The 22,387-nt window shown below is 31.4% G+C and overlaps 2 protein-coding genes across 3 annotated transcripts; one reads left to right on the top strand and one right to left on the bottom strand.

Annotated features, from left to right (window-relative positions):
• The first annotated feature begins 6,265 nt into the window (after window positions 1-6,265).
• On the top strand, window positions 6,266-13,354 carry LOC136983048 (patched domain-containing protein 3-like). 2 transcript variants are annotated; one of them, XM_067279682.1, is made up of 5 exons: window positions 6,266-6,323; window positions 9,135-9,674; window positions 10,324-10,802; window positions 10,873-11,199; window positions 12,024-13,354. In XM_067279682.1, the coding sequence occupies exons 2-5, from the start codon at window positions 9,154-9,156 to the stop codon at window positions 13,319-13,321; spliced, it is 2,625 nt and encodes an 874-aa protein (XP_067135783.1). In that variant the 5' UTR covers window positions 6,266-6,323; window positions 9,135-9,153; the 3' UTR covers window positions 13,322-13,354. The 2 variants fall into 2 exon arrangements, with proteins under 2 accessions (XP_067135783.1, XP_067135789.1); XM_067279688.1 differs by lacking the exon at window positions 6,266-6,323 and having other exon boundaries at window positions 9,133-9,674.
• A 2,933-nt stretch (window positions 13,355-16,287) lies between these two features.
• LOC136982960 (patched domain-containing protein 3-like) lies at window positions 16,288-20,274 on the bottom strand. Its single transcript, XM_067279535.1, has 2 exons — window positions 20,097-20,274; window positions 16,288-17,621 (listed from the first exon to the last, which is right to left on the bottom strand). The coding sequence occupies exons 1-2, from the start codon at window positions 20,272-20,274 to the stop codon at window positions 16,288-16,290; spliced, it is 1,512 nt and encodes a 503-aa protein (XP_067135636.1).
• Between the last annotated feature and the right edge of the window lie 2,113 nt (window positions 20,275-22,387).

Genomic DNA, 22,387 nt, shown 5'->3' with positions numbered 1-22,387 from the left:
TGCTTTACATGATCGAGAGAAGATTGAGGGAGATAAACCCCGAGAAAGATGAGTCGTTTGGTGGATTCTTTATCTATTTGTTTGGTGATTTTCGTCAGCTTCTTCCTGTTAAAGATACTCCTCTCTACTCAAGTGTTTTTTGCAATGTAATGTCCCAACAAGGTAGTAACCCTGTTGGGATATTACATTACATTCGCATTTGATTTTTTTGAGAAGTTCATTAAACTTAGTAATTCTCATAAACAAAATAGCGCAGATAGTTCCTTCACAGATGTCTTACAACATCTAGCTTCGGGTGATTTCTCGGATACAGATCTGAACATTCTGACGACAAGAAATCGAGCCTATTTATCCAGAGATGAACTTGATCAGTTCCAAACGGCAGTAGAGCTATATCCAACAAACGAGCAAGTTAAACAAAGAAACGAAGACTACTTGCAGTCAACTGGATGCCCTCTTGCTTATATAGCATCTGAAAACACTTCAGATATTGCTCTGCCTTCGTCCAAAGATGACTCAGCTTTTGGTCTCTACAATGGTTCACTAGGAACTACACGCTACATTATATATGTTCCTAATGCTCGCCCTCCAGCTCTTCCTGTTTATTTTAGTGGAATTCGATAGGTATCAAGAACCTTTCATCTATGGTAATTTGTTTCCAATAATCCCCATAACGCGCTCTTTGAACGTTGGCAGTATATTGCGATCTCGTAGACAGTTTCCCCTTACCTTAGCATACTCGATGACTATACATAAATCACAGGGATTAACTCTTCCAAAAATGAAAATAAATATAGGGAAAAAAGAGACAGCTATCGTCTTACCTATGTTACATTGAGTCGAGTGAAAAAAATAACTGACTCAATGTTTTTAAAGAGTTACAATAAATATCGCTACTAGTCAATCTGTAAGTCCAAGGACCATAGTGATAGAATTTCGTGAAATGTTGGCATAGCAATTAATTAATGGCTTATTCTGACCTTATATATGTGCCTTTAAATGATCCAATAGAAATCAAATATATTGTTGAGAACGAATGATTCTTTGTTTCTTTTTCCCTCATAATCTAGAACAGTCATTCTTAACAGGGGGGCCGCATCTCCGAAAATTCTCTAAAACGGAAGCAGTTAGAACCAAACAGTTATTTGCCTTAAAATCCTATTTAATTCTTCTATTAAAGAGCGGTTTAGAATTCTGAAAACCGAATTCGTTAGTTTTCTAGAAATTCTTAAATTCGTAGAAAATTCGTAGGAAATTAACGAATTCGATTTTTGAAATTCTGAACTGTACGTTAATAGAAGAATTAAACAGAATTCTAATGCAAAAAAATGTATGGTTGTATCTACTTCCGTTTTCGACAATTTCTGGAAGAGGGTTTTCCCATAGAAAAGCACTAACCTATTTGATTTATGATTGTACCAATGACTGCACCAGTCTTAATAATTCTACCAAGATTCCTCTGTCCATATATTTAAATCTATTATGATTCTAGATAAGAAGTAAGTAGAACTTTAACTGTTTATGAAAATGAATCTGTCCACCTAAATATTACAACGTGCTTACATTTCGTGGTTAAGCTGAGTGAACTTGAATTAACATATTATCATTTAATCAAATGCAATCGATAACATAATATTAATGACTTTTGAAAGTTTTTTGGCTCGTCTGTTGAGTAAAATGTACGTTTTCCATTTTTTAATAAACTATTATATAAGAAAAATTCAATCTTCAAGTCATGCCAGGAGATCACTAACTTCCATGTTACGAAATAGGTTTAATAGGTCGTTATTTATTAATACTTACCCGACAGAGAGGAAGTAAATCGATCGGTCAAAACATGATCTTTCAAGATTTTTACATTTTTAACTAAATTGGTCTTGTAATGTCCATAAATGCAAAAGAAACTGGGTATTTTTTCTGTTTGTATGTTTATTAGTGCTTTTGTGCGTGCGTGGTTGCATGACTTTCTTCACTCAATTTGAAGCTTAATAAGCTGTTCCTTTCGTCAAAAACTTCTGAAATTTTGCAAGTAGGTTTGTGTTTCAGAATGAAATATTTATAGAAATATTCAGGTAAATCGGATTATTTGTTGCTGAGATATTAATGGAGTGGGACAATATCTCGAACAGCTTCCAAGTCATGAAATTTTTTACTGGTACAAATTTTTAGTTTACCGAAAAGTAAATGTATTTGTGTTGTAAATTTGATTAAATTCGACCCCACTTCGAGATATGACACATCTATATCCCCATCCCCTCAAATTTTAACTACCAAAACATAATAGAACCAATCCCCCAAATATACAAACCTCCCCGCAAAAATTCAGAAATTTTTGACATAAAGCACAGGAGTTATTAAGCTTCAGACAGGGTGAACGAAATCGTGCTTCACACGCACACTAACATCCATATATAGAAAAAAATCCCCACCATCTTAACATTAACATCTGTCGACTTTTCCAGGTCCCTTGAGTCCAAAGATGTAAAAATCTGGAAAAGTCATTTTTTTGACTGATCGCCATACTTTTCCCTCTGTCGGAAAAGTAAAAATTAAAAAGTAGAAACAAAAAATATATCGTTAATTCACTTACACAAGAACCAGTTTGAATATACATCTCTTGGAAGATCGCCCAAAATTGAAGCCAATAAAAAGATCTTTGAAATTCTATAAAAGTAATCTACAATGAATTTTATTTTTAAAATAAAAATTATTTAAAAATTTCCTGTTTATAATATTTGACTTTCAGCGATACAATTCTCTAAATTTAGGATTGTTTTTATGTTTTCACGCAAATTCTCCTTTTAATTTAGAATGACTGTTTATATAGCATTTACTAAAGTGAAATTAAATCAAATAACTTCTAGTAGTTATCATTGTATGTTAATTTATATTATTTTCCTGAAAATTATCTCCACTGAATTCAAAGCAGTTTTACTTTCCTGACTGTTAGATAAAAGGAAAAGACTTGGCCATCGATTAAATCATTAAAAATTTTTGATCAATGGCCAGACTTTCCTTCTATTATATACAGTTTATATATATATTTAAAAACTTTTTGGGAAACGCCGAAAAATGCAAAAAAAATTCGAGGTTTTTCTGTATGTACGGATGTCAGTGGGTGTGGAGGACAGGACTTGTTTCGCCCATTTTGAAGCTGAATAACTTCTGTGTGTGTGTGTGTTTTTTTCCGGGGAAGTCAGTGTATTTGGGGATTGGTGCTATTAAATTTTAGTGGTTAAAGGTCGAGGGGTGGGGAGATAGTGGAGATCATGTGTCATATCTCGGATTTAGTGAAGCTTTTACTCTTTATTAGTATTTACAATTTTTTTATAAACACATTTCTATCCTCAAAACTCAACCTTTTGCCATTTTATAATAATTAATGATATAAAAGTTTTTGATAAAATCTCAAAACAGATGAAGAACGCACACACAATTTTAACTTTATTGACAGGAGGAAAGTTAAGCAAATCTTTAATGGGCCAATTATCCTGATTAATGGTTTTTCTAAAATTCTTTACAGTAGTTCAAGCTGTTTGTTAAAAGCAAAGAAATTTATAACTCACTAATCTAATTTAAAATATGTATTTAATAAACCATTTAACCGTGTTAATCACCGTGTAACCACAACTATGTAGACCACGTGCATTGGTGAGTACTTGTCACGTTCAATGTTTTATTCAATATGCATTAAAATTGGAGTCACAAAAGAAAAATTTGTAATAGATTCAATATTTTTAAACGACGTTCAAATTAAACACAATAATCACGTGACAAATGTAACTCACGTGAGTTTTGTGTTAGCACGTGTTTAATATTGGCAATATTATTCGTTAAAAATCTACCTTATTACCGATTTTACTACAGTTACTGGAATTTTATTGCACATTGAGCACTGGAGTTGTACTTAAACCACACGTGGTCTACGTTGTTGTGGCAATAATGCGATTCGAGTGGTTTAATGGTTTGTTATTTATCTATTTTTAGTGTTTTAGTTATAATAGTTACAGATGCATTTGAAGTTTAACTTTTTTACGAGTTAAGACAGTTAATTTAACTTACAAATAGAAGTTTGTTGATTTCTCAAGTTACGTGATTTTCTTTCGAAAAATTCCAACGGTTCGTTTTTATGAGCCGGGTGTTTAGTTTTCAAGTGTCGAACTAATTTCGATGGCTTCGTGCTTTCATCAGAGAGAACTTGAGAACAAACAACGCACTGTGGCTTTCTATCCAATGAGATAAAACCATAATTTAAATAACTGTCATTGTACAACCTTGTCTTTTTACCAACCGATTCACTGGATGTAGATGGCTCACTTCGTTTTTTCCTAAATTTATCCATTTCGCATTAGAAATTAAAAAAAACAATTCAGTTTTACGGTTGACCGCACACTAAAATAAAAGCACCAGACGCACGCTTCGCATTCGAAACTTAACTGAAGTGGTGCGATCGCCAGCACCTCTTTTATACTAGTGACAGCACGACTCGTTCAAACTCATCCGTATGCATGTTCAAACATGCTCTCGCAGCGAGTATTATAGAAGGAGATCAAATTACAAAGAGCATGTACACATCAAGTTGGAATTTGTAAATTGCTCGTGTATGTATGCACACGTCATGCATGCGTGTTCATACTGTCGCTATAAACGCAGCGACATAAAATAATAGCAATAGTTGTATTACATTTTTTATACTGTCGGTATTTTCTTAATGTATAAAATAGTGCATTGTGATTATATAATATTTTTAAAAATTACATTTATAATTACAGTCAAAATTCAATTAGTAATAGTAAGGCTTACTGTTATTATTCCTTTGGGTGGGGGGTCGCGAAATATTAATTATATTTATATTTACTACTCGGGGGTCGCGGAGGTAAGAAGGTTGAGAATAGCAGCTTTAGTCCTTGAAATAAAATGTTTTTCCACTATAGTTGTATTAAATAATGGAATAAAAAAAGTTTAAATGTCAGTCATAAGGAAATAATAAATAAAATAGAAATTACAAGGCTGAATGTGGTTATTTTAAAAGACCAAGCATTACCAAAATTTATGATTTAGCTATTTCTAAACTTTATAATGTTAATTTATTTTAGGCTGTATCAAAAATCAATCGATTTTATTGAAGAACATTTTTAATATCGTTTTATATATGTATTTATATAAATTTCATATTTATTTTATGTAGTTTAATGCACATGATTGATACACCAGAGCAATGTTACGTTATATCTGACGTGCGAACTCGCTAGCCTCTACTTTGCATTAAAATGACACTGAAAGAAAAAGACTGCTGCTGTTTCAATTCAGTGTTCTTCATCGATGTTAAAATATTTACTTTATAAACAAACATGTAGAATGGATTCCGTTATTCAATTAACGAATATCTTTCCAGCATTGCAAGAAAAATGAACCGAAAATAGTTGGAGCATGCTTTTCCAACAGGATAATGCTCCTCGGCAACACTTTGGCGATGCCTTCCAATAGGTCTTTTTAGGGTAACTGGTACCTGTTCAGGTCAATCCGAACTTCACGACCGAACTTCCAGTATTTAGGGAACGGAACCGCTTGGCGACTGGTGGGCCTCAGAGACCTTAGAACTTGAATGGACCTCATATTAGGAAATTCGACATGTAAGCGTTGAGAATAACCTAATAAATTTTCATAAAATTCCGATTACATTATTTTATATTATCGCATATTAATTCAAATTATATGTTGTTTTATAGATCTAAGCAAGTATATATTTCAAAATTTAAATGTAATACGAATTCTAAAAATAACAGTAATTGCTTAAAGAGTAACAGTTTTTATCTGCAGATCAAATAAATATTATTTTTACAAATATATCTATCATTTTAACAGAAAACCTCACCGATAACCTAAATCAAAGAGATTTGTGTTAAATGTTTTTATAACGAACGAAAGCCGATTTTACAAAAATTTCAAATGCTTTTCACTTAAAGTATAGCAATCGATATCTTGTATTTGCATTTATAATATAAATTTAAAAAAAACAATTGAAATTATATAAGAAAATGATAGCTACTAATAATAATATTTTATTTCAGAGATATCGAATATCTACATTTCGGAGGTCAATTTACACTTTATCGAAGCGAATTATCAAACTTAACCACTACACTATACATTTCTTATCACATTTTTAGATGAATTTTGTTTTATAAAAGCTATTTTATTCTTATTTGTTATTGGTATCAAAGTTTAATTTTCTGATTACTTAAGCTACTATGTGAGAAATTCTTTCCTTTTTATACAACGTGTCAATGAGGAACCATTAAAATGAATTATCGCTATATTTGGTAAGATAAATAATTTATTTTTAATGTAATTTATATATAATTTCGATAATAAAAAACAGAAATACATGTATTTTGTTAAATTTTATCAAATTATTCAATGTTAATAATCAAATTTTGATATTAAAACCTAAACGCCTAATCTATAGTGGAGGACATACGGGGCAAGTTCGTCAATTAATTTTTCTTTGAAAAAAAATAAAAGGAGATTCTCTTTAGAGGCTAGACAGTTGAGTTCTAATGACGGCTTGTTGAGTGTGGTGTCTGTGTTGTTCTCCGACGAGCGTAGTCGAAATATCAGTTAAGTTGTCTGTTTCATTCAATTTCTTATAATATTTTGCTTCCATTTATATATAATTGGCATGTTTTGTTATAATTCCATAATAACGAAAGTTGTTTTCCTGATAGAAGGATAAAACGTTAACTTATTCATGTGGCCAGATCATGGCTTGGTATTCTATTCTCAGGGTTCCACTTAATGTTTCTAAATCAGTGTTGCCGATCTTGTTCCTGGTCGTATTTTGCTATGGTTTGATTTGGCCGCAAACAACAACAAGCGGAAGAAATAACTGGATTCCCATACAAAGTCACACTAGAAGCCAAGGCTAAAGTTAAAAAATCAGGAACTTGCGGAAGGGCAACGGATTTGGAGAAATCGGATCGGAAGTTCACTAAAGGAAAGGGGCAGGAAAGTCCTAAAGACCCGAAAATGACGATGAAAATACTTATTGCAATGAACAATATAGAACTACTCAGGAAAAGTGGATTATGTGCTGCAAGTGTGAACTGTGTGTTCATGTGGAAAATGAGTTGGTTCAATTTATTTGCGATATGTGTAGGGCATAAACAATTTGCTGTTAAGCATATTTCATTTCTACTGTTTGTTTGAGTTCACTAATTCATTTATTTTGCTTTTAACTTGCATTAGGATGTTTTCATTTATTATCTGTTTGATTTTTTTGTAATTAATTTTTGTTTACGTTTTATTTACTTAAATATACCTTTGAACTTCTATTTCGTTGTTTTAATAGTGAATTTTAACTTATACATTGTTAATGACACAAATTTATATACCTGCCTATCTTGTCCCATTACTGTTGCCGAAGTTGCTCCTGATATTGGGGCAACTTCGGCAATTGCTCTTTTTTATAAAGTTATTATTATTATGATTATTTTTATTTCCAAATTGATTTTAACCAGTTCTATGGTAAGGTTACATTCTGGTATACAATAATCAACGCTTTTATTTTAATTTAAAGCAGTATTTATTACAAAAAATTTAACTTATTCTTAACGTGTCGAAGTTGCCTCGTCCTTCCCTATATATAATCGAGATGGGTTGATAATAATAATAATAATAATAATAAGCGCAGAGCCCAAACGGTTAGGAGTTGAAAGTTGAAATTTGGTACGTCACGAGAACGTACACTAAGAAGGGATTTTTCGAAATTTCCCGCGGGGGAAAGTTGTTAACACTTCCCTCCCGCGGGGGAAGTGTTAACAATGGAAGTGTCAACAATGGAAGTGTTAACAGAAAGCAGCGTGCAAGATTTACAGGCGCAGATGCGCTTTTTTGCGTTTTTGCGGCAAATCGAACATATTTTTAGACCCATCTAAAAATTCTCTAATTAGTCTGTAACGGAACTTGGTACATGTGCTTGGTCAAGTAACCAGTGGTGCGAAGCTATTGTTCGTGGGATTATGACTGAACGCCCCTAAGGCAGAACCCCCTACAGTAGTTGTTTCGATAGTAACCCTGCGCAGGACGAGAGGAACAGCAGGTTCAGACAATTTGTTTTTTGGTCACTTGTTGCTAGAACGTCGGCGAATGCGAAGCAAGAAAAACGAACGTATACTCCAAAATAGATTGAACCTTGGGTTACCGACTCTCGAGTGTCGACGACCCTGTACTTGTGCCCGGCTAAGATTTCCGTTAGCCGTAACACAGTGGAAACAGGAGGACTTAATTCTTGCATTCTGTGAAAATGGGTAAAATTGGCTATAATGTAATCATTTTAATCTTCGCTATCGTTACTTTTTGCCCGAGCAACGCCAGGCTTATCTGCTAGTAAATTATAATTCTTTTATTATTGTACGTTGAAAATTTTTTTTTCCTGGCTGTTATGACAGGAGGCGATTCGACAAAAAATGGCCCCCTTCCCAGATTTTTACATTTTTGGACTTAGGACACCTCGAAACGTCGAGAAATACAAAAGAATTCGGGGGTAATTTCTGTATGTATTGATGTTAGTGTGTGGGCACGATTGTGTTCACCCCGTTTTTAGATTAATAACTCCCGTGCTTTTTGTCGAAAATTTCTGAAATTTCGCAGATAGATTTGTTTATTAGGGGGGTTGATATTATTAAATTTTGGTGGTTAAAGGTCGAGGGGATGGAGAAATAAAGGCGATCGTGTCATATCTCGAGTAGGGTCAGACTTAACGAAAATTTTATTAGTTATTATCATTTACAGTTATTTATAAAACTCGTCATTATCCTCAAAGTTAATCCTTTTGACATTTTATAATAATTAATTATAAATGTAAAAACTTTTAATAATAAAATATCATAACAGATGGCGTCACACACGCAGTTTTAAATGTTGCCGAGAAAGTTGAGCAACTTTCCTGCTAGACTCTTTTCTACAGGAATTAATTTTTGTTCGTAAGAATGTTAACATAAAAGTTGTTTTAGAGTAGACAGTATGAAAGTATTTTATGTATTTATATATAAATAATGTAGAACTTTTAAAATAATTAAACAATAAGAACATTTATGATGGAAAAAATTGTATTAAATGGTTTTATTTTTTAGAAATTGAAGAATTTGAAAGATGCCGTGCAGGAAACTACGCTTCTTCATGATTCATAAACGTTTGTCTGTTATGTACGAACGTCTTGGTTTATTTATTGGCAGACATCCATTATATTTTGTATTTATTCCGCTTCTCTTCGCTGCACTTACAACTTTGGGTCTATTGAGATTACACATTGTGACTGATGCAGAATATCTATATCTTCCAATCCACGGAGAGAGCTCAAAGATAAGAAAGGCCATAGAAAGGTTACTTCCACAAAATGAATTCGATTTTGACTTATCCCGAATAATAGACATGAAAGGAAGTTGTGTAATTATAGCAACAGCTAAAAATGATGAATTCATGCTAAATGATGCAATTTTTGATGAATTACAACGACTAGACAGAAATATTTGGAACTTGAATATATATTGGAATCAACGCAATCTTACATATAATGATATATGTAGGAAATACAGGGAAAGCTGTAATTTTAATGGAATTTTAACTTTAAGAGATAAAATTGAAGATATTAAAAATAAGAAGTACCGAATCAGGTTTGTTTCGTGTTAAAATTATAAATTTTACAAATATTCTTTATTTAAGCCTATACAGTTAATTTTGGTGTAAATTTAACAGATTATTTTATATAGTTATTTTCCAGGAAGTCTGCCATTTTATATATAAATTGTCGTCTATTTCATTAAAATTAATTAGGTTTGCCTTAAATGATGCATTACGTGGGCAATCTTCCAAGATTGCCCACGTAATGCATCATTATGGCATCATGGAGTTGCATCATTATGCCAATATAATATGGCATCATTATGCCATCAAATGCATCATGGAGTTGGCATGCATAACCTCTTTGGTTGTGCATGCCAACTCCAGTAGTATTAAAAATTTATTGTTTTTTCTATGGGAAATTCTGTTTCCAAAAATTTTCTAATACGGAAGTAGATAGAACCAAGCATATTTTTGCATTAGAGTCCCATATCATTCTTCCATTAACATACGAGCTAGAATTTTGGAAATCAAATAGAATTTATAGATAAAATTTAGCAACACATCTTAATTTTGAATACTTACACTTACTGAAACAATGGCTAACTTTAACGTTACTTTTTGGAAACCTTTAATTCTAGAAAAATGATAAAATTAATATAATAATGTTTACAGAATAAATAAAAATTACGTTTATGACAGATATCCACTGACAATAGGTTCATCAAGTATCAATACGGATGCCATACAATTGGGTGGTGTATTAACGGATAAAGACAATTTCGTAGAGAATTTCAAAGCAATTCGTTTGACATATTTTGTAGACAACAGCGATTCTACGAGGCAACAAATCTCAGAAAGATGGGAAGAAAAAATAATAAATTATGTTTCTCGTGTATCATTCGTTCACGTTCAATTGTCAAAAATGTGTAGTGTTAGTGCGAATATCGAATCAAGAATAATCAGACACATAACATTTTACGTGTTAATCACTGGAGTTATATTGATAATACTCGCAAGTTTATCCTGTCTTTCAATGGATTGTGTAAGGAGTAAGCCATTAATTGGAATCTCTGCTTGCATTTCATCCACATTAGGAGTAATATCAGCATTTGGCATTCTACTTCTTTGCGGAATGGAATTCGTCGAATTGACTATAATGGTTCTATTTATAGTTTTAGGTTTGTATTAAAACATTTTACAATTAATGCTTAATTGTAATTACAACTTTAATTTAATTTCATTTTATAGGAATCGGATTAGATGACTCATTTGTTTTAGTCGCTGCTTGGAGAAAAACTGATCCAAAGGACAGTGTCGAAAAAAGAATAAGTGAGGCATACTCCGAAGCTGCTGTGTCAATTACAATTACTTCGTTGACGAATACAATATGTGCGGTGATTGGGATAAGTATTCCTGTTAAGGTAATCCAAATTACCAGCATTTATTTGGCTTTAAGTTTAGCCATGGACTACGTCTACCAGATGACATTTTTTGGAGGTTGTCTTGCAATCAGCGGCTACAGGGAGGCGAAGAACTTGCACGCATTTCTTTGCATGCCCGTTACGTCGAAATCAGGTATTAGGACTTTTTTGTTAATTCGTATTACGTAGACTGTATGTTGTATACTGTCATTCTTTGTACATATTAATTAAAAATATACATGAATATTGTACACATAAATAATCCCAACTTACTTGTTGATGAAATCTATCAACGATCCTAATTAATTAAAATTAAAATTAAAACTTTACGAATAAGTATAATAACTTTTTAATATTTATACAGGGTGATTCCAAACTACGGAAACAAACCTTAGTAGTGGATTCCTGAAAGGAAAAAGAACAAAAATGTACTATTAATAAAAGTTCAGAAATGTACCAGAGATGGATGACACCAGTGGGCATCAACACATTAGATCTGCTTATCAGCAACCTAACAGTTAAAGTGTGAGTATGCAATATGGCGTCTGTCTGCAGAAGAGGTTCTGTGGTACAACTGTTGGGGTAATGGGGAATGACACAATATTCTTATTAGGAACAGGTGGAAAAGTTATTCACATACAGAAAAGTGAATGAGAAATGTCAGAAGCCCGCACAATTGAACCATAGATACAATAATGTAACATATGACCATTTGCATTGAGAGTCATAGAGGATACTGAGTATCTACTATGATTTTTGCCCGAGGAAATGTATCACTATTTATGACAGCTGCAGGTGCTGCTCATGATACTAATGGTGTCATCCTGTCTCAGCACCAGTGAATTTCCAGATATTTCTTAATATGATCATTATTTTCTATATCCTGCCAGAAATCCACATATGAAAGCTTATACCCGAAGTTTGGAACCACCCTGTATAATAGTTATCACACTTATTATATATCACTTTCTTTCACAGGTTTTCAAGGATGTTTAACAACAAATTCATTTTCTAATGATGGAAAAGACGATAAAACTGAGACATATTTTTACAGAGATAAATTAGGAAAGCTACTAACTTTTCCAGCAGTTAAATGTTTTGTCATGTTACTATTTCTAATATATCTTAGCGGAGGAATATATTTTCTAAAATATGCACATTTGTCTACGGATTTCTCATTAGCATTCCCCAAAACTTCCTATATTCATGACTTTTTTCGTTACGACGTTAAATACTTTTCGAAATTTCGAGACAGAATTCACATATTGATCGATAAACCATTAGATTATTCAGATATGAATATACAAAAAAGGATTGAAAAATTGACAAATCAATTAGAAAATTCTCCGCATATGGCTGGACAAAATTATACGGAATCATGGCTGAGAATGTATCTTAATTTTATACAGAATCCATATTCTTGGATATCTCTACGGGGGTATAATATGAGTAACCCTGACGACTTTGTAACAGTACTGCGTAATATTTTCTTGAAAATCAAATGGGCTCAATCGTTGAATAATGATATCAAATTCAGTCCTGATGGCAAGAAAATATTAGGTTCCAGATTTTTGGTTCTTACCGACTTAGTCGACAACACAGACAAAGAAAAAGAAGTGTTTTATAATATGATACAATTGACAAAACAATCGGATATACCCGCAAGACCTTTCAATCATCGATTTACATATTTCGATTTGTTATTTATATTTCCAGCAATACTTAAACAATCAATAATTGCTAGTTCTTGTCTGGTGATTCTTGTGTTTGTGATAGCCATTCCGAATTTCGTTTGCGCCATTTGTATAGGTTTTACCATAGCATCGATTGAAGTAATTACCATCGGTTATATGTCCGCATGGGGAATAAGTATTAATGGAGTATCAGAGATTATTTTGATATTTCTTGCCGGGTTCTGTACAGATTATTCCACTCATATTTCCTACGCGTACGCTAGTTCTAAACAAACAGGTTCTAATGAAAAAATAAAAGATTCCCTTCATTCAGCTGGGAGTGCAATCGTAAAAGGGTGTATTTCCACAATTTCGCCGTTTCTTGTATTTATTGACAGTCCTTATCCCGTTTTTAACGATTTATTAAAAATTTTTTCCCTTATAATGTTTTCTGCATTGTTTTTAGGTTTATTTATAATACCTGTGATGCTATCGTTTCTTGATAATTTATATTCGTTATGGCGAAAAACTAAGAATAAAGAAACCAATCAGCCATCGGAATTACGTGAATATCCAAATGTTTCTTCCCGTTTATTTGAATAATATAAACTGAAATATCGTGAAATATTTACCGTTAGTATTAATCAATTGACTGTGAAGTAATTTATTATGTAACGTATAATACATAAACAGGTTTATTTTTATGTATTAAATACATATTTCTCCGAACAACAGACACTGAGGAGAACATTAAAAAATGGCCGTTATTCGGAGATGGCCGTTGTTTACAGGTTGTTAAAAATTCGACTGTATTTATTAATATACAAACGAGAATAGTTACGGTTGATAATTTTATATGATTAATTTTTGTAAGTGAAAGTGCATGTCAATCGCGCCCAATATATGTATTTATACTATGAGTAATGCTCAAATCTGGTATTTGGCAGTATTGTAAACGGCTTAGTAGTATGCATTAGTAGACCTTAATGGAGAGAGTCAATAGCGAGACACTTGATCACCTGCGAGACAGAAGTAACAAAGCATTACATGTCGGACAATCAACAGAAAGTAAAACTACCCGACTTAACCAGAAATATACAAACTGATGGATTATTAATTTCAATTTAATCTCACTTAAATGTGTAAATAGCGTGAGTGTACTCATCTACAACAGCAAGTGTCATCAAAAATACATGGGAATGTATGTACCGTACGTAACCAGTAAGCCAGGATTTACTTTTTTAAGCACTTCATAAGGTGTTGGAATCTGGGTCAACTAATCTATTCAGAAAGTGAGCACTCAGTTTATAATAAAACTCGTTTCTGAATGCACTCATTGGTTCAATAAAGTTGGATGCTTTGGAAAATTTCTATCCATTATACACGAATTAACATGGGGCAGTAATTTCCATTAAAATTCCTTACTTTTAAGGGTTTTTTTCATAATTACTATGAACCCTGCAATTGTTTACTTAAATACGAAGTGAAATAAATTATATTTACAGCAATGTATTTATATCGGTATATTCAATAGGAAATATTTATTCTTTAAATAAAATATATATTTTTAATTGTAACACGAACTGGAAACATTAATAGTAATTATTGTACAACTATTTGTAATTATATTGTAGCCAAAGTGATTGTTGAGTGTGATCGTTTACTTAGCGATTGTTTAACGTACAGTAATTGACTACCTGACAATTGTTTTATGTAATTATGTGATTGCTTAATGCAATCTTTACTTGTGAGAACAGATCCATCATCCTTAAAAGCAATATCAAACACTGGGCATGTTGTGTTTTATAAGATATTATAGGTTATAAAATTTTATTATCTGTATATACACGCATGTGTATTGTTTTTATATGTTATAATTTTATTTACAAAATAAAATACCATTTATAAGAATCGTATTAAATTTACTTATATACAGTAAAATAATGATGAAATGGTCTTTTCTGCTTATTTTATGTCTGCATTTCGAATTATCTTCTTATATACTGTATATCAAATTCGAAAGAATAGGATTTTTATCAATTTCCTTAGTATTCTCCATACTTTTGCATACCATAACACTGACATTTATTGTTTAGCAAGCGTAATACTTTGTTATAAGTACTTGGATGAATTATTTTTAAGTTTGCCACAGAACGTACTTCAAGAAAAGTTATATTTTTGAATACATTTTTAAGTATAATGTAACATGCTTTCATTACATTTTTGTAAAGCTACATCAAATGCTTATTATCCATACAAAATTTCAAAATATAAAATGTATATATATCAATCACTAAAGATAATTTATGTAACGCATGCTAATTAAGTATGTACCAATAAAGAAACATACAAGAGAAAACTTCACGAAGGTAGCCTACAGTTACGATTTCGTAATCGCTGAATTTTTTTCATGTTGTAAACAAACACTAGTTAGCAGTAGTTCATAGAAGAATAGAGGAACTATTCAATAGTTCTTAAGAACTATATCACAAGCCTGGATTAGAATTCCAAAATGTAAAGGCAAATGTGTCTACCCTGTTTAATCCAAAATTGACGTAACAGAGTGAGTCAGCCAATGATTGCTGAGGGGTCATTATTTCTAGTGTGAGTTCACACTAGAAATAATGACCCTTCAGCAATCATTTCTTGTGCGATTGGCTCTTTCTCTGTCTCTTCATTGTGTGGCTGTAATATTTATGATGGAAATAAAAACGTTCTCATTCCTGTTAGCAATATGATAGGGACATTTTTTCCCTGTCGTATTGATAACAGAGATAAAAATGTTCTTTATACCCTAAGCCAGTAAATATTGAGGGAAGTTAAAATATGTTTTTAAAAATATTTTTGTCTTATCCTTACAATTTAAATTTCTACTCATGTAATTAAGATTTATGTTGATCTTCTCGGAAAACAAAACGGTATGACCGGAGTACTGTACATTCTTACAGCTTTTATAATACATAATAAAAAAATGGTCGTTTATTTCTATGATTAAGATAGTATGGTTTTAGAGTAACGCTTAAATATACTGTGTAAAAAATAAACATAAAAATAAAATTATTCAAATTTATAGCTCAAATCCAGCTTTATTCTTAGTACCTCTTAACATTTTCATTTTGGTGCTTACTTAAATTTTTTTCTGAGCAGCTCATACATTATGGCAACATATTCTGTAGATTAACTTATGAAATTATCTTTATTCTTATATCTAATCATAATAAAATCAGATGAAAATTCCCTATAGTCTCAATATAATTACTAATGGTTAAGACGAAATTTGAAAGGCAATATTCTGAAAATTTTATACAGCAGAGTCTCAAATAAATTAAGAAAGCGATATTTAATTTACATATAATCATTCAAAAAATTGTATGTAATAACTACACATAAAATACTTCACATGAAAAGCTTTTATTTAATATTAATTTCAAGTGTTTGAAATGATCACAATACAGTTGCATTTCTATAAATAAATTAATTAATATTATTAATTTTTCTAATGAAATTACTATATAACATATTAATAATTTGCCAGTGTATGTTTAATGACTAAATCAATTATAGGTATGTTAATTATCTGTTATTACGGATTCTCCTCCTTTCATAAGAAAGTTCGTGGCTTCTTTATTTTCAACATCGCATTCTGAATGTTCTTCTTCGGGTAATTTTCTGGTCAAACATAAAATGAAACTTTCCAATACATTTAACAATACAGGTAGCAAAAATATACCGTGCAAAAACGCAAACACCATTTGCAGCGTTACAATTTTAAAAACAATAATAAACGAGTACGAAGGTCCAAGTCCAAGAATGGCGACTGCAACAATAGATGTTATACACCCTTGAAAAATAGGATGCCCAGCTACCTCTAGAGCTCTCTTGGTTTTCTCGTTTGGACTCTTCTGTTTGGCTGTAATATAAGCGTAAGATATATGAGCAGCATAATCTACAGATAATCCAGTAGCCATTATGAGGATCAACATGGATACAGTATCCAAATTAATACCCAGTAACGACATATAACCGATGACTCCGATCAATACCGAAGCAATAGTTAGAGCCACGCAAACAGCACACAGTAAATGAGGAACAAAGAGAAAAAACATCACAGTCACAGTTAGAGCAGCAATTAATATTGCTTGTACTGAGCTTTCTTTAATATTGATATGCTGATTTAGAATGGCAAACCAGTAGTTATGTACATATACAGGGTACTTACAAGAATCAGCCAATTCCCATAATTTGGTTAACATTTGACGTTCCAAATCAAAATCGTTGATATCTTTACTGGCAACTAAATACCTAGATGCAATAATTTGAGTCATATTTTTATTGAACACTACGTCATTTTTGTATCTTCTATAATAGGGAATTTTAAGGAAAACATCGACAAAACCCTTAAGAAAATCTTCAGATTTTGTCATATCGTATCCTCTATATGAAAGCCACAGTTTTGTATCATTTAATGATAGTAAATAGAATTTAAGCCACGAATCCACCATATCTTGTCCAGCCATGTAAGGAGCGGTCGAAAATTTGCGAACGATCTCAGTGACATCTTTTTGTACTTGTGGATCAGAATAATCCAATGTTTGGTTAATAATGACTTGTATACCGTGAGGATACTGCACAAAATATTGGTAATGCTTAGTAATGAAATCGAACGAGTAGGAATTTTTAGGAACGGCAATTCTGTAGTCGAAACCTTGTTTAAGATTTCCTAAACAATATATAGCTCCCGAAATATATATTATAAAAAATAATATAATCATTAATTTTACGGATGGCTGCGTCAGTGCTTTTCCAATAAAGTCTTTGTAAATTTTCAAAAATATGTTACTGTCTTCAAGGTCTGCACTTTCTTTAATCAGACCGACATGTAGAAATCGATGCAATGCGTTTTCTGAAAGATAAATGTATTTCAATTAATGTATTTAGTTACGAGTGTTGCATCGAAATAATGCAAAAGTGGACATAACCCAAATCCTCTTTGAAAAATTCAGGTGTGCACTGTTGTACCCACTTCTTCACAGCAACTTTCAACTCGTCTGTGTCATCAAATGCATTATCTGATCCCTATCTATCGTAAAGCCGTGATCTGGTGCCGTAGGACTTCTACCTGTTCGGTCCAATGAAGATCAGTCTTCAGGAGACAATGAAAGTGGCTGTGAAGAAGTGGACACAATAGGTGCGCACCTGAATTTTTTCAAGGAGGATTTCAACGATAGTGCTTGTAGTAGAGACTAAGTTGAATGGTACCTTTGTATAGAGGAAGAGTTATTCTACTAACAAGTGCAATTTGAATGATCTATCAGCAAATAAAAATGTCATATCCACTTTTGCATTAGTTTAGATATAGCCCTCATATATAAAATTGCTAACAATTAAAATAAAGGATTTTAATGCTTTTATATCATGATGTGATACCATACACTTTTTATGCACTCCAATGAGTAACGCAAGACTAACAAGTCTTATGTTGCTCATCAGAGTGCAGAACAAGTGTCTGTTATGTAGCACAAAACAACAGGAAACACAGCGTGTTTTCTGTATAAAATACAGTAATAACAATAATTTGTAGTAATTTATTTTATAGTGCGTTACTTCGTGTAGTAGTTCGAATCATCCTGTAGAATATAAAATTAATTATTAATTAATAATATTTATATAGCGACTAATTGTGTAACGTATAATTAAATTTTATTTAACTGTTAAAAAGTTATTATTGTGAGTATTCATTTGTATTTTATAATATGTAATTCCTTTCACATGCATTTTAACAGAATACAGAAATATAGATTAATAAATTAGCTAAATAAAAACCCTTTTTAATGACAATTAAAATAAAATTAGGTAACTATAAACTTGTTTTATCTAAGAAATGCTCTCGATATGCTGGAAGATATTTAATTAACAAGGAAAGATCTAAATTAAAGTTTAGTCGATTAACTTATTACAGAAATATGTAATAACCTTAAAAAATTCCATTGTTTTCCGTTCTTGAATGCTGACAATAACTACAAAATAAAATATTGTTTTTTTATTATTAAATTTCGTCTTTAGATAATTTTTTAGTCGATTCAAGAAGACGTAGTCTGTTCAAAAAGTAATTTTTGGGTCCACCATTTATTTCTTAACTGTGTTCTAGAACACCCTTTGACGACCGGACCTTTCCTTTGAGGCTGCTAGGCCGCCGGGTTAAAATAGTTCCTTTAAAAAAACACAATAAAACATCCAAATTAAAACAAAGGGTCAGGGTATGTTATACAATACACAATAAAACATCCAAATTAAAACAAATTACGTCGGGATTGTTATTAATTGGATGTTATTGTAGTAAGTATAACCAGTACTCCAAATTAAACCTATGTTTTAATTTGGATGTTTTATTGTGTTTTTTTAAAGGAACTATTTTAACCCGGCGGCCTAGCAGCCTCAAAGGAAAGGTCCGGTCGTCAAAGGGTGTTCTAGAACACAGTTAAGAAATAAATGGTGGACCCAAAAATTACTTTTTGAACAGACTACGTCTTCTTGAATCGATTGTTTTTTTTATTTTAAATTAATCTCTTAAGGCTGGTTGTAACATCATATTTTATGCACACAATCGCCATTAAAGCGTTAAAAATTCAATACTTTTTCTATGGGAAAATCGAATAGAAAAAGTATTGAATAGATGAATAGATAAACACAAAACACGAGCTTTCAAATATTTGCACGGGATTAATGTTTCATATTGTTAATTGCTTTAGTTATTACACATTAATGTAATTGTCAACTAATTAATTGTTATTACATCTATTATGAAAGATTTTGGGAAAATCCAAGTGAGAAAATAATGAATGCATTGTTCAGACATTGTTTAATAGTAAACTTCCTTCAACGCAGTTAATAATAAATAAAAGAAAAAAGGAAACTAAACTATGATAATGGATTGTGCAGATTGACATTTAAAATAACTTTATTTATCGTGTCTTTATTTACGTCGGGTTGTTATACTTGATTATGTAGAAGTATAACCAGCCTAGATACTACAAATAATACAAACGGTGACAGCAATTAATGTCGACAATCTAACTTTAAAAGAAATGTGACGCTTAAATAGCTCAATTTCCTTTAAAAAATATTAAATATGACTTTAACTTGTCATTTAATATTTTTATGATAATTCGCTTGCTTTTGTGTTTATGTGAGCTCCTTATGAAGCAGCTCCTTGTGTACAATGAAATCTTTACTAATTAGTAAATTGTATAATCTAGTGCATGAATTTACTTTTCAGTAACACCTCAGAAGGTATGTATACATTTTAAAATATACAATAAAATTTACAATAAAAATTATACAAATTATACAATACAAGTAAGGTGTATATATGACTTACTGTAATGCTTCGTGGGGTTTACACCAATGCAGAATAGCGAATGCAGTTTATTCTGTTCCCTAAAGCCACTAAGGGCTAATATTCCTCCAAAAAGTGTAACTTGAACAAGATAATCGAAAAGAATAGATAATGCTGCGTAAACAGAAAAAATCTGTATCACTTTATAAGGTGTTGTCATCCCTACAGTAAATGATATAAAATTTGTTAAAGAAGTAATCGTTATGGATGTTGCAGCTTCGGAATAAGCATCACTTATCCTTTTTTCAACACTATCGTTAGGATCCGTTCTTCTCCAGGCAGCTAAAAGTACAAACGAATCGTCCAAACCTATACCTGCACGTAAGAAATAGTGTCGTGTATAAAGTATACGATATAATCGAAAAAAAATTAATAAATTCCTTTCCCTACCTAAGAGGAGGAAAATAATAGATATATTTAAATCGATGTATTCGGCACCACAGAAAAGAAGCAGACCAAAAGCAGCCATTCCAGCAATTATGGGGCATATGCATCCAGCAATTCCTATCCATGGTTTACTGGTAACCCAATCTTTAGTCATGGACGTTATAACGGCGAATGCTGCCATTAATGGTGCCACGAAAAGAACGAATGGCAGAACCATTTCTGTAGCTTTGTGAAATTCGTTATCGAAGGTACCACCGATGAATTTATAAAAATTCAAACGTTGTGATTTTAAACGTGATACAGTTTCCAAAAATTCATTTTCCCACTTTAATGATATTTCGTTCCATTCCTTAGTTGTATATTTTAATAAATAAGTAAGTCTAATTGCCTTCGATTCCAAAATGTAATCATTTTCGTCAGTCGTCACACCGCCAAAATTTACAACCGAAAGTAGAAGTTTATTCGATTCCTTTTTCACTTCGAAAGGAAATCTGAAAAAAAAATACACAAGAGAAAACATTTAATTGTATAAGAATTGTATTATTTATCTTAATTAAAGTGTTAACAAACCTACATTATGTAGGGTTAACTAAAATATATTTATCCCTTGGCATTTATCGTTTAATTATACACTTAAAATAGCACGAGGAAGTTACAATATCCTATTCTTTTCCTGTAAATTACTATTTTATGTTCTTGTTTTGATAAGTATTACAGTCAATTGGATATTCGTCAGCTGTCATGGATAAAGTTTCCTATAAAAATTCCCAATTAATTTCGTTTTACACGATTGAAAAGAGTAGGATATTTTTACAGTAGATTACATTTATATGTGAGTAAATTTGACAAGAGGATTATATATAGTCATTTAGTATGCGTGTGTATATCTGTTTATATATATATACTGTATAGTTTAAGCAGTTCAATTGGGATTTTAAATTAAAAAACAAGTCACGTATTTTCCTAGTATATCATGATTATTAACACATGCTCTACATTCTGTCGTCATTTCTCTTTCATACCCTGTTTTATAATGTTATTTTTAAAAATATTATACTAAAAATTGGGTGTATTAATAAGTTTTTCACTATTTTTAAAGGAAATTCTCTTATTTTAAAACATGAATGTAATTTTAAATTATGACATGATTTCTAGAAGTAGCGTGTTTGTTAGAACACACTACTTCTTGTCAATAAATTATTATTATAAATTATTGCTAAAAATTATAATTATACAAACTTTATAATTAAATTGGTAAAATTTTAAACTGTTTTCTACGATAAGGGACTATTAGAAGCCGTTCGTTATGTGTACAGTTTAAGGGGAGAGAAGTTCTCGAGGTTGTCAACATAGACTTTTTCTAATATTAATAGTATTAATGGCATGAGAATTTGTTTTTACAAGCCGACTTATTAGTTAAATGAATAAATTATCAGTTAAAAAGTCGTTTCTTCAATGTCAGGGGGTCCATGAACGTTATTAAAGGGAAATAGATTTGTCGAAAGTACAAGGGAGAAGATCAAAAGTGGCTCAAAAATTGCACACTTAATTGCTGAAATTAAATTCTACAAATATTATATTAACCCTTAAAGCTTTATATAGTTATTAATTAAACCTTTACTTACTTCATACGAAATTTATTATTTTTAATATCTTCCATTTTTCCACTTAAACTAAGAACATAATTTTCGATACATTTTCTGTTAGCAGATCTTAAACACAACTGCTCAAATTGGTAAGTCTTGTTATGGTAAGTCACAGTGATATTTTGAATAATTTTATCAATGTTCTTAATTTCTTTCAGTATATTCTCCCTTAACAACGAGCCTCCATCTTTAGCTTCCATTAGCAGCATGCCCATTCTTCCAAACCGCATCATTTTCATT

Source organism: Centruroides vittatus, unplaced genomic scaffold, assembly GCF_030686945.1.
Source record: "Centruroides vittatus isolate TY-2023 unplaced genomic scaffold, ASM3068694v2 contig_1176, whole genome shotgun sequence".
Lineage (NCBI taxonomy): Eukaryota > Metazoa > Arthropoda > Arachnida > Scorpiones > Buthidae > Centruroides > Centruroides vittatus.
Note: the sequence above shows the minus strand (reverse complement) of the source record. Positions and strands in the feature narration are given on the sequence as shown.

What these genes read in the sequence shown, in the direction of transcription:
- LOC136983048 (XM_067279682.1), top strand. Translation starts at nt 9,154, where the DNA reads ATGCCGTGCAGGAAACTACGCTTCTTCATGATTCATAAACGTTTGTCT. An exon ending in GGTTCTATTTATAGTTTTAG is followed by an intron (nt 10,803 to 10,872) that starts GTTTGTATTAAA and finishes TTCATTTTATAG; the next exon opens with GAATCGGATTAGATGACTCA. An exon ending in GCCCGTTACGTCGAAATCAG is followed by an intron (nt 11,200 to 12,023) that starts GTATTAGGACTT and finishes TTTCTTTCACAG; the next exon opens with GTTTTCAAGGATGTTTAACA.
- LOC136982960 (XM_067279535.1), bottom strand. Translation starts at nt 20,274, where the DNA reads ATGACAACACCTTATAAAGTGATACAGATTTTTTCTGTTTACGCAGCA. An exon ending in AAACCCCACGAAGCATTACA is followed by an intron (nt 17,622 to 20,096) that starts GTAAGTCATATA and finishes TTTATCTTTCAG; the next exon opens with AAAACGCATTGCATCGATTT.